Genomic DNA, 12,117 nt, shown 5'->3' with positions numbered 1-12,117 from the left:
GCATCCTTCACATTAGACTTCCCAGGAAACCTGTCCCTTCTCTGCGGGATCTAAATCTTGTCCTGGAGAAGCTCACTCAGGCTCCTTTTGAGCCAGCAGCGTCAGCTTCCTTCAAACTTTTTACATGGAAAACAATCCTGTTAGTAGCTATCACTTCTGCAGAAGAGTTTCTGAAATCCAAGCCCTTATGGCTTTGCTAGCCTTTTCTCATTTTACACAAAGACAAGGGTATCTGTTCGTATTAACCCTTCCTTTATGTCCAAGATGGTTGAGGACTTGTCCCTAAATCAATCCGTTCATCTGCCCACCTTTTTTCCTAACCCTAAAAAGCTAGTGAAAGGGTCCTTCATTCTTTGGTTGTGCACAGACAATTCAGAATTTATCTGGACAAAACCAAGCCTATTAGGAAATCTGAGCAATTGTTTGTTTCCTTCCATCCCAGGGCACTGGGAAAGCCCGTCTCCAAGCAGACTATTTGTACTTGGATCTGTAGGGCTGTTTCTTTCATTTCTTTCTTCCATGGGAAGACTGTCCTTTCCTCTGTGAAAGCTTACTCCATTAGAGCAGTAGCCTCTTCGGGGGCTTTCTTCAAAGGTCTGGACACTGCAGCTATTGTGGAAGCAGCCACATGGTGTTCTTGTACGTACCTTCACCAAACATTACAAACTGGTGACCATCTCCAGGTCCAGAACAAGATTTGCTAAGGGAATCATGCATGGGTTCATAGAAACCAGCTCTGCGCCATCCTCCCTTTCCCTTCCATGAGGTTTTGGTACTCTCCCAGAGGTTATGAATACTGCAACATGTTACTTTTGGTACTCTCCCAGACGTTATGAATACTGCAACAGATTACTTTTGGTACTCTCCCTGACGTTATGAATACTGCAACATATTACTTTTGGCACTCTCCCAGAGGTTATGAATACTGCAACATATTACTTTTGGTACTCTCCCAAAGGTTATGAATACTGCAACATATTACTTTTGGTACTCTCCCAGAGGTTATGAATACTGCAACAAATTACTTTTGGTACTCTCTCAAAGGTTATGAATACTGCAACATATTACTTTTGGTACCCTCCTAGAGGTTATGAATACTGCAACATATTACTTTTGGTACTCTCCTAGAGGTTATGAATACTGCAACATATTACTTTTGGTACTCTCCCAAAGGTTATGAATACTGCAACATATTAATGGGAAGACATTGAATAGTGTAAAGTCTTACCGTAACCATTGATGCCCTTTTCGTCCGTGTTGCAGTGTTCTATCTCACCCGCCTCCGCCCTGGGTAGTTGCTGTGTACTTGATGATGATGTATACCTCATATCCTTGGACTGGTGTTCTGACTGAGCCATTCACTTCTGAGGAATGGTAAGTGCTGACGTCTTTATGGCCTATGTTGCCTGCCTTCGTATGTGCAACATCGTGTGTACCATGAAGTAGCAAAAGTCTTTTGTATACTGGCTGAATGTTCGGGTCGCCTAGGTGTGGAATCCCAAAGGTTATGAATATTGCAACATGGAAGAGAAGAACGTATAGAGTTATGGTAAGATTTTACACAATTGTTTTTTATGCTGGGAATATGAGGAGATGATTCTTGAAACAGTAGATATATCCAGTACCTTTTTGTTTTGTAATATCTTCTATTTTGATATAGTTTACAGAAAATTATTCATCGAAATGATGGCTCTGAGACTGTATGTACTGAACGTGATGGCTGGTGTCTTCCAAAGTCTAACGATGACTTGAGGGATGCTATGTCACACATGATAAAGCAAACTGCTCGTTCACAACGCCCTGGTAAGTGTTTTGTATTCTTTTCATCTGTTGTACATTTAGTTTTATTTAAACAGGAAAGAGAACTGCATTGCATACCATTAAGTAAAAAAAAAAAAAAAGCCCATGCTTTATAGACTGTTACTTTCGTACTGTGTAGCCACATGCTGCATAAATGTTGAAGCTGTGTTAACCTGTAGATTCAAAGCATTATATGTGAAAAAATGGAGATACCTTGTGACTTCAGTCCTTTGTCCAGGTAACATCTGATATTGCAACCTAAAGTGCTTGAAAACCAGGGCTTACTAAAGCAGGTGACAGTTTCTGTAGCAGAGAGGCTGGGATTGTACTTAGGGCAGATTCCACTACACTTGCATGTGGCAATTTTTTTTTTTTAGCTTGTTACTGATCTCATTAAGCATGAAGCAGAACAACCATCCATGTAAAGAGTTTTTTTTTAAGATCAAAAAGGGTGCCCTTATCTGAAAGGGTTTTTTTTTTTCTTGAAAGAAGATGAGGAACTAGACTTATAGATACCAGTAATCCCCCTTTAGGGTATAATGCAGAGGATGAGGACGCATTATCCTCTGGATCCACCAGCAAATTATATGTCACTAGGAAAACTGTAATGGAAGACTATTTCCAAGTGAAAGTGAGGGGACTGTCAGACTCCTAGAAAAGTTATTTAGACTTTTTATCTAGCCCCCCCCCCCCCCAAAAAAAAAAAAAAAAACTTTGTATATTCCTCTAGTGCTTGAGGCTCTGAGGGATACATTTGATGCAGTTTTCATAGAGCCAAGATTCCCAACCCTGTGCATCCAGGAGACTACACCATTTCTACAGGGTGTAGGATCCTTGTCAATGTTTGTGTGTGTACATCCAGGAGATTACACCATTTCTGCAGGGTGTAGGATCCTTGCCAATATTTGTGTGTGCATCCAGGAGATTACAACATTTCTACAGGGTGTAGGATCCTTGTCAGTATTTGTGTGTGCATCCAGGAGACTACACCATTTCTACAGGGTGTAGGATGCTTACAGATATTTGTGTTTGTGCATCCAGGAGATTACACTATTTCCACAGGGTGTAGGATGCTTACAAATATTTGTGTTTGTGCATCCAGGAGCCTGTACCATTTCCACAGGGTGTGGGATGCTTACAAATATTTGTGTGCACGCATCCGGGAGACTACACCATTTCTCTAGGGTGTAGGATCCTTGTCAATATTTGTGTGTGCATTCAGGAGATTACACCATTTCTACAAGGTGTAGGATGCTTACAAATATATTTCCACAGGGTGTAGAATGCTTACAAATATTTGTGTTTGTGCATCCTGGAGACTACACCATTTCTACAGGATGTAAGATGTTTGTGCATCCAGAAGACTACACCATTTGGTACCAAAGTTCATAATGCTTACACTCCAACAGCTGCTGCCTATGCTAGCCAAGGACTCTTGGCTGGTCACCCTAGACTTAAAAGAAGCTTATCTGCACATCCCCATAAGGGAATCTTGCAGGAAGTGTCTGCGTTTCAGGGCAGGCTCTATGCACTATCAGTTCTCTGCACTTCCCTTTGACGTATCTACTGCACCCAGGGTATTCACAAAGTGCCTGGCTCCAGTCATTGCATACAGCAGGCAGAGACAAATTCAAATTTATCCATACTTTGACTATTGCCTGATTCAGGCGGACAGTCAGAAATTGCTACTTCAGCACCTGGCATTTGTAGAGACTTCTAATTTCTCTGGGGTACACCATCAACGAAAAGAGATCATATCCTGCGCCCAGCCAAAAGATTGTATTCCTGGGCGCAAGCTTGAACACAACTTCCCAGATGACATTCCTTACTCCAGAAAAGCAGGTTTATTTGACAAACTACTTCAAAGTAATAGACACCAGAACCCGGCTATCTGCAAGAAAAATACTGCAAGCCCTAGGGTTCATGGCCTCATGCATTCTACTAATCCCATATGCAGGACTGCATATGAGGAAACTTCAGTGGTACTTAAAAAGTCTGTGGTGCCAACATTCTCAGGACCTGGAAACAATTATCCTATCATTCGTTGTCTAAGGGCAGAGTTCCTTTGGTGGGCAGAGGCTTGCAACCACAAGGGACTCCCTTTCACTCAACCCCTCGCCGCCCAAACCCTGACAACAGACGCATCAGACTATGGGTAGGGGGCTCACATGGCTGCCAAATGCATTCAAGGCAAATGGAGCCCAGGACAAATTCACCTACATATCAGTCAGTCAAAAAGAAATGTTAGCTGTGCAGAATGCTCTGACATCCTTCAAATACCTTATCCATCCAGGACAACTCTTGATAAAGACAGACAACACCACAGTTATGTGGTACTTAAACAAGCAGGGGGGAACTCATTCCTACCCATTCTGCAGGTTAGCCATGGCCCTGTGGAACACAGCCTTGAGCAACCAAGTGCACCTGCAAGCTCAATTCCTGCCAGGCAAACAAAATTCACTGGCAGATGACTTGAGCAGAAATCTACTGGACCCACACGAGTGGAAACTGGAACCCAACTCATTCAAATTTCTAACCCACAGGTGGGAGACACCAGAGGTGTGGCTCTCTTTGCCCCCCCCCCCCCGCCAAAACCATCAATTGAGCAAATTTTGCACCAGAAATCCCCACAGCCAAGCATGGAAAGTGGATGCCCTATCATTTACATAGGAAAACCTCTCAATTTATGCCTTTCCCCCTCTGCCCCTCCTCTCAAAAGTACTACTCAAGATCAAACAGAACAAACCAAGGACAATCCTTATTGCACCGGACTGGCCCCCACTCTTACACAGTCTGGCACCTGCATCAGACCCCCTCCCTGCTTATCCCAGCAGGAGGGGCAGATTTTGCATCCTCAGCTGCAAACCCTGAACCTTGCAGCCTGGCTTATTCCCTGAATGCACCACCAGCAACCCTGAGCAAACAGGTGCTGGATGTCATCCTTGAGGCCAGAAGGCCTTGTACTAGGAAATCCTATTCAGAAAAAATGGAAAAAATACTGTTCTTGGTGCCAGTGTGAAAGGAAGGACACAGCCGTGCCCACCTTACCTCAAATCCTAGATTATCTAGCAGAGCTGCTTCACAAAGGCCTGTTCTTCTATTCTATTAAGATTCAGGCCTTGGGCATCTCAGCTCATTATAATACTGAGCCACCTTTCTTTTCTCACCCTCTGGTCAAACAGTTCCTGAGAGGAGCTAACCGTTTAAGACTGCCGAGGAGAGCTCCCACCCCTGCCTTGGGACCTTAATTTTGTACTAGAGAAGTTCACACTTCCCCCTTTTGAGCCTGCTGCTACAGCACAGTTAAAATTCCTCTCTTGGAAAATAGCCTTACTTCTACCCATCACTTCAGCAAGAAGAGTGTCTGAGTTACAGGCGCTACTGGCTGTGGAACCCTTCATTATTTTCCATGCTGACAGGGTTTCCCTCAGGACTAACCCATGTTTTATGCCCAAGGTGTTATCCAATGTGGCTCTAAACCAATCCATTCATTTACCAACCTTTTTTCCCTAATCATCAGAATAAAGAGGAAAGGATCCTGCACTCTTTGGACGTACACAGACAACTCAAGTTCTACCTTGACAGGACTAAACCTTTCAGAAAATCTGACCAGCTGCTAGTCAGCTTTGCTACAGGGGCAGTGGGCAAGGCCATTTCAAAGCAAGCCATTTCCAAATGGATAGCACACTGCGTCCATTTCTGCTACAAACACCATGGAAAACCTACCCCACAGGGGATCAGAACTCATTCCACTAGGGCTACCTCAACCTCTACAGCATTTCTCAGGGAGTCCCTACCGGGGACATCCTGGTAGCTGCAACCTGGAGTTCTGTACACACCTTCACCAAGCATCACCACTTACCTGTCTTTTCTAAATCCAGAGCTGGATTTGCCACAGCAGTCTTACAAGAACTGCTAGCCAGCCCTACTATTACTTGACTGCCTCCACCCTTCCTCAGCTTTGGGAATCAACCCAAATGTGATGACTGCAACAGTGAAACATGAAGAACATAGTACTGTTGTGTACACTTACCATAAATGTAGATGGTCGAGTGTATTCACTGTTGCAGTCTTGGTTACCCTCCCTCCAGCCCCCCCTGACTCTTCTATGCTTTCTACCTGTCCTCTTTTTGGCCATATCTTATGGCTATGGTATTTACTTTTTACTGGAGGTGTTCCACACCATGTAATTGCTTCCTATTTTGGGGACTCCTGACATCTGGGGCAAGAAAAACTGATGTAATGACGTCGGCTGCATGTTTTATACCCCTGACGACCTGACATCATGGAAGAGGCAACAGCATCCGACGCAGAAATCCCAAGACTCTGGTATTCGGGCCGACTGAGGGCTACCTGCAGGCAGATAACCCAAGTGTGATGACTGCAACAGTGAATACACTCGAACATCTACATTTATGGTAAGTGTACACAACTGTACTTTTTCAGTAACCAAGGACCAATGGGTGTTAAAGATCATTTCTCAAAGATACAAATTCTCCTTCAATGAACTCCCAATCCCAAGAGGGTACCCAGACCTACCTCCAAATCAATGAGCAGAGGCATTGAAACAAGTCCAAACTCTCATATCCCAAGGGGCAGTAGAACCTGCCCCCTCAGATCAAACAGGCAAAGGCTTTTATTCCAGACTATTCCTTGTTCCCAGAAAAGAGGGCACTTGGCACCCCATCCTGGATCTTTCCATTCTGAACACCTTCCTGGTGGTCCCCAAATTCAAAATGCTAACTTTGCAGCAGCTACTGCTTGTGCTGACAAAAAATACTTGGTTAGTTACCCTAGACCTAAAAGATGCTTACCTCCATATCCCCATAAGAGAATCCTGCAGAAAAGTCCTTTGCTTCAGACCTGGCTCACAACACTTTCAGTTCTCTGCGCTACCCTTTTGTGTATCTACTGCTCCCAGGGTGTTTACCAAATACTTAACCCCAGCCACAGCCTTTTGCAGACAAGAAAATATACAAATTTACCCTTACCTGGACAATTGCCTCATTCAGGCACAGTGCAAAGAAAAGCTCCTCAAGGACCTCCTCTTTGTCAAAACCCTCCTAACCTCCTTAGGGTACACCATCAACGAGAAATCAAAGCTCTGCTGGATATAGCATCCCAAATGGCTTTCCTATCCCCAGAGAAACAGAGCTTCCTGCCTCTCTATTTTACACAGGTGGCTTCCAAAAGTCACCTCACTGTGAGGAAGTTCCTGCAAGCCTTAGGGTACATGGCATCCTGCATCCTTCTAATTCCTCTGGCCAGGCTTCACATGAGAAAAATACAGTGGTGCCTAAAGAACCTTTGATGTCAGCACTCTCAGCCTCTGGAGACCTCTCTACCTCTGATCCCCAGTATAAGGGCTGAGTTTTTGTGGTGGGCAGGGGCCTTTGCCCAGAACAAGGGTCTTCCCTTCACCCTCCACCCAACCGGGCAAACCATTACCACCGACGCCTCAAACATAGCATGGGGCACTCCCGTATAAGGCATGTGCACCCAAGGACTATGGGATGCACAGTACCTTCCCTTACACATCAACCAGAAGGAAATGATGGCAGTACAAAAGGCTCTGACATCCTTCAAACCCCATGTCAAGCCAGAGGTTCTACTTAAAACAGACAACACCACAGTAATGTGGTACGTCAACAAACAGGGAGGGACCCAATTTTGCCCTCTGTGCAGGCTAGCCATGAACCTGTGGCTGACAGCCTTGTCCATGGGACTACATCTGATAACACCATACCTACCAGGGATCATCAACACCCTGGCAGACCACTTAAGCAGAAACCTTCTGGACCCCCACGAATGGCAGTGCTACAGAAAAATCTTTCTACAAATCACTCAGGCGTGGGGGAGTCCGGAAATGGACCTCTTTCCTTTACATCACAACCATCAGCTGAAACAATTCTGTACCAGGGAGTACCACCACCTAGCATGGAAGGTGGATGCCTTGACCTTCCCCTGGAACACCTTGTTTGTGTACGCATTCCCTTCTCTGCCTCTTATTCCCAAGGTACTGATCAAGGTAAGGGAGGAGAGACCTAAGGACGTCCTCATTGCTCCAGATTGGTCCAGACAACATTGGTACCCCTTACTGTGCAGCCTGACCTTACAGACTCCCAGGCAGCTTCCCCAATCTCAGACCTCGTAACTCGGGAGGAATGCTGCACCCAGACCTGCAGACTCTCAAACTATCAGCATGGCTTATACTCTAAAGGCAAACAAGAGGCCCCTGTTAAGCAAACAGGTCCTAGACATCATCACAGAGGCCAGAAGGCCCAGCACCAGAAAATCCTGTGCAGGAAAATGGAAAAGATTCTGCTCCTGGAGCCAGTCCAGAGGGGGAAATGCCTCTCAACTTTCCATCCCTCTTATTCTGGGCTACCTAGTGGAGCTTCTTAATAGTGGCCTCTCCTTCTCCTCTATTAAAATACATGCCCCGGCCATTTCAGCTCATTTTGATACAGAACAGTCCCTGTTTTCACATATTTTGATTAAACAATTCCTCAGAGGGGCTTCTAATGTCAGACCTCCCAAAAGGCCACCCACTCCAGCCTGGGACCTGAATTATATTTTGAAAAAACTTACTTTACATTCTTTCGAACCTGCTGCTTCAGCAGAACTAAGGTACATCTCTTGGACGACTGCTTTTCTCCTAGCTATCACTTCAGCCAGAAGGGTTTCAGATCTACAGGCGCTGACGGCCATTGAGGCCTTTATCATCTTCCATGCAGACAGGGTCTCACTGAGGACCAATCCCTCATTTATGCCCAAGGTGGTATCTGATGCAACTCTCAACCAGGCCATGCATCTTCGCACCTTCTTTCCTAAACCGCAAAACAAGGGGGGAAAGAATTCTACACTCACTAGACATGCACAGACAGCTCAGATACTGGACAGTACTAAACCCTTCAGGAAAACGGACCAACTTCTTTTTAGCTTTGCCCCAGGGGCGCAGGGAAAGCCCATTTCCAAACCGACCATTTCCAATTGGATATCACTCTGTATCCATTTCTGCTGCAGTTTGCATGGGAACCCCCCCAGGTCTATTCGAACCCATTCCACTAGGGCAGCCTCCACTTCCACAGCATTCCTCAGAGGAGTTCCCACCAAGGACTTCCTGGAAGCTGCCACCTGGACTTCTGTCCATACCTTTACCAAGCATTAAGCATTACTGCCTACCTCTGTTTTCTAAGGCTAGGGCAGGGTTTGCCTCTGCAGTTCTGCGGGGCATGTTGACTCATTCCTAGGTGTCTAACCAATCCTACCACTCTCTTCTCAGCTTTGGGAATCCTCCCATAGGTGATGACTGCAACAGTGAAACACGAAGAACATAGTACAGTTGTGTGCAGTTACCATAAATGTAGATGTTCGAGTGTATTCACTGTTGCAGTCCTGGTTTCCCACCCTCCTTCCCACTTGTATCTTCTTTCTTTAGGGAGACATAAGTTTCTAACAGTGGCTTTTAGCTACCAGGACCACTTCACCTTATTTACTTGGGCCTCTGAGTGGTTAGGGCAAGAAAAACTGATGTAATGATGTCGGCTGCCTTCCTTTATAGCACTAACGACCTGACAGCCAACAAGTGACAGCAGCTGACTCAGAAAAACACTGACTCTGGCATTCGGGCCGGCTGAGGGCTACCACAGCAGGGATAACCCACAGGTGATGACTGCAACAATGAATACACTCAAACATCTACATTTATGGTAAGTGTACAAAACTGTACTTTTTTGGGGAGGTGGGGTTGAGTAATAATTGAGGATTGTGAAGCCAGTTTTTAATAGAGGTGAAGGCTTCTGCTGTGATTTCAGCAAAACCAAAGAGAAAACAGCAACTAGTACAGCCAATATGAGATGCAAACAGGAACCAGCTGCAAACAAGTGTAAAATCCATCAGTACTTGGCAATAGTATTTGTCTGCCTGGGAAGATATGATCGACAAACCAGAGATGGTCTGCACCTGTCACCCCTGGGATTCAGGTTACTGGCTAAAGCTCTTGCCACCCCTATAGTGCCTTTTTAGGCAAGGTTTAAAGGATAAAACCACCACCGTAACAGATGCAAGCATGCAAAATCTGAAGGTAATGCTACTCAATGTTAGAAGTCTAAACCTCAAAATGCACTCTCTCGAGGCACTCCTAAAAATGGAGAACATCGATATCTGTGCAGTGACTGAGACCTGGTTCAAGGCTCCTGAGAGCACCCCTGCAATACCAGGCTACAATTCTTACCACACTTTTCGGCCACAAAACCAAGACCGAAACACTAAAGGTGGAGAAGTGTCCATATTCACCAAGGATATTCACACCTCCAGGCTAGTTGCCCAACACAATGCATCTGAAATTCTCCAGGTGCAACTAACGCTAGGTAAGACTGCAATCCAAATTGTAGCTTGCTACAGATCCCCCACCATACCCCAAGATTCTCACTAAACCTTCCTAAACATACTGGAAAATATTAAGATACAACCAAACACCCTAATACTGGGTGATTTCAACTACCCTGCCATTAATTGGGAAAACTACTCCGGTACCAACTCCTATTCCCAACGGTTCTTGGAATTTATAAATTCCAATGCCCTGGATCAACTAATCCATTGTCCCACCTGGGGCTCCAATATCCTAGATCTGGTCATTACCAACATGGGAGACAGATGCTCCACACCAGTGGTCACCCCTCATTGGTCAGGTCTCACCATAAGCAAATCACCCTTGACATCCACATCCCACCCTCCAGTAAGGAAACCTCCTTAAAAAACTTCTCCAAAGCCAACTTCATGCTACTGAAGACAGAAGTGACAAACTTCACAGCACCCACGCAGACGGCATCTGGAAGTTTGACTGCAGAATCCTACACTAAGGCACTGTACGAGCACATCCACTTGTGCATGAATTGTGCCATCCCAAATAGAACCAAGATGATCTTCTCCAAAAAAAGGAAGCCAATCTGGTGGTCCCCTGCTATAAACAAACTATACAACAGAAGGAAGAAACTGTTGCAGAAAAGAGGAAAATCCCAGGGTGCAAAAAACTCCCTCACCAGCCTCAGTAAGAAACTGAGATCCCTCATAAAATCCCCAAAAGCTAGTTACGAAAATAAAATTGCCAAAGATTCCAAAGACAACCACAAGGCACTCTATAGTTATGTCAAGAATCTAAATGGCAATGCTCAGATCTGCTCTGAGCTACAACAGAATGGCATTAAATATACTGATCCCAAGGATATTGCCAGTGTCCTGGCAGATTGATTTAATGCCAACTTCACCCCCCCACTCACCCCCTAAAGGGCCCATCTCAATACCAAAAGATTGCCAAATTCCGATAATCACAGCCACACAGGTAGAAACAGCACTCTCCAAAGCTAAGAATACAGCGTCCATGGGACCAGATGACATCCCGGGCTGTGTACTACATGAACTACAAAATGAACTGGCACCCCACCTAAGTGTCCTGTTTAATCATAGCCTCACCTCAGGCTTCGTGCCCACTGAGTGGCGCACAGCTACAGTTATCCTGCTCCACAAGGGGGGATCCGCCTTGGATCCCGGGAACTACCGTCCCATCAGTCTGACAAGCCTGATCTGCAAGGGCATGGAACGCATTATTATGGAACTTATAAACAAAGACATTGGCAACCTTCAAACACTGGACCCCACCCAGTTTGGGTTCGTGAAGAGCCGATCTTGTCTCCTGAATCTGATTGACTTCTTTGAATCAGTCTCCAGAGCTGTGGACGAGGGTAAGGCGGTCCACACAGTCTATCTGGACCTTGCCAAGGCCTTCGACACCATCCCCCACTCTGGAATCATAGATAAACTTACTAAGCTGGGCATAAATCCCTATGTCACTCGATGGGTTGCTAACTGGCTTACTGACAGAACCCAGACTGTAAAAGTAGCAGTCTCCAAATCCAGCTCCTGACAAGTGGGGAGTACCTCAGGGTTCAGTCCTGGGACCACTCTTGTTTGGCATCTACTTCTCTGAAGTACAAGCCATCACTAAGGGACTCTGGCTAACAAAGTTTGCAGATGACTGCAAACTGGAAGCCATTATAGAATCACAAAATTATGTGGATATTCTACAAAAGGGCCTTACAGAAACAGATGCCTGGTGCCAGAGCCATGGGCTCAAGCTTAATGCCAAGAAATGTATAGTTATCCCCTTTGGAAAAAAAACCTGTACCCATGAACTACCACATAGGTGGCAGGACATTAAACATCGAAAGTGTGATGAGAGACTTAGGGACACAAGTGGACAGTGGTCTCACTTTCGATAACCACATCGCCACAACGATCAGGAAATCCTTCTATGTG

At 45.4% G+C, this 12,117-nt stretch overlaps 1 protein-coding gene across 1 annotated transcript in view; it reads left to right on the top strand.

Annotated features, from left to right (window-relative positions):
- Window positions 1–12,117, top strand: part of GTF3C5 (general transcription factor IIIC subunit 5) — a 761,534-nt gene that overhangs the window by 603,225 nt on the left and 146,192 nt on the right. The window contains exon 11 of the mRNA XM_044058829.1: window positions 1,661–1,803. Coding sequence (XP_043914764.1) covers window positions 1,661–1,803 — 143 coding nt within the window. The remainder of the gene's footprint in view (window positions 1–1,660; window positions 1,804–12,117) is intronic.

Source organism: Protopterus annectens, chromosome 16.part0 (genome assembly GCF_019279795.1).
Source record: "Protopterus annectens isolate FY-2018-M chromosome 16.part0, PAN1.0, whole genome shotgun sequence".
In the NCBI taxonomy this organism is placed as follows: Eukaryota; Metazoa; Chordata; order Ceratodontiformes; family Protopteridae; genus Protopterus; species Protopterus annectens.
Note: the sequence above shows the minus strand (reverse complement) of the source record. Positions and strands in the feature narration are given on the sequence as shown.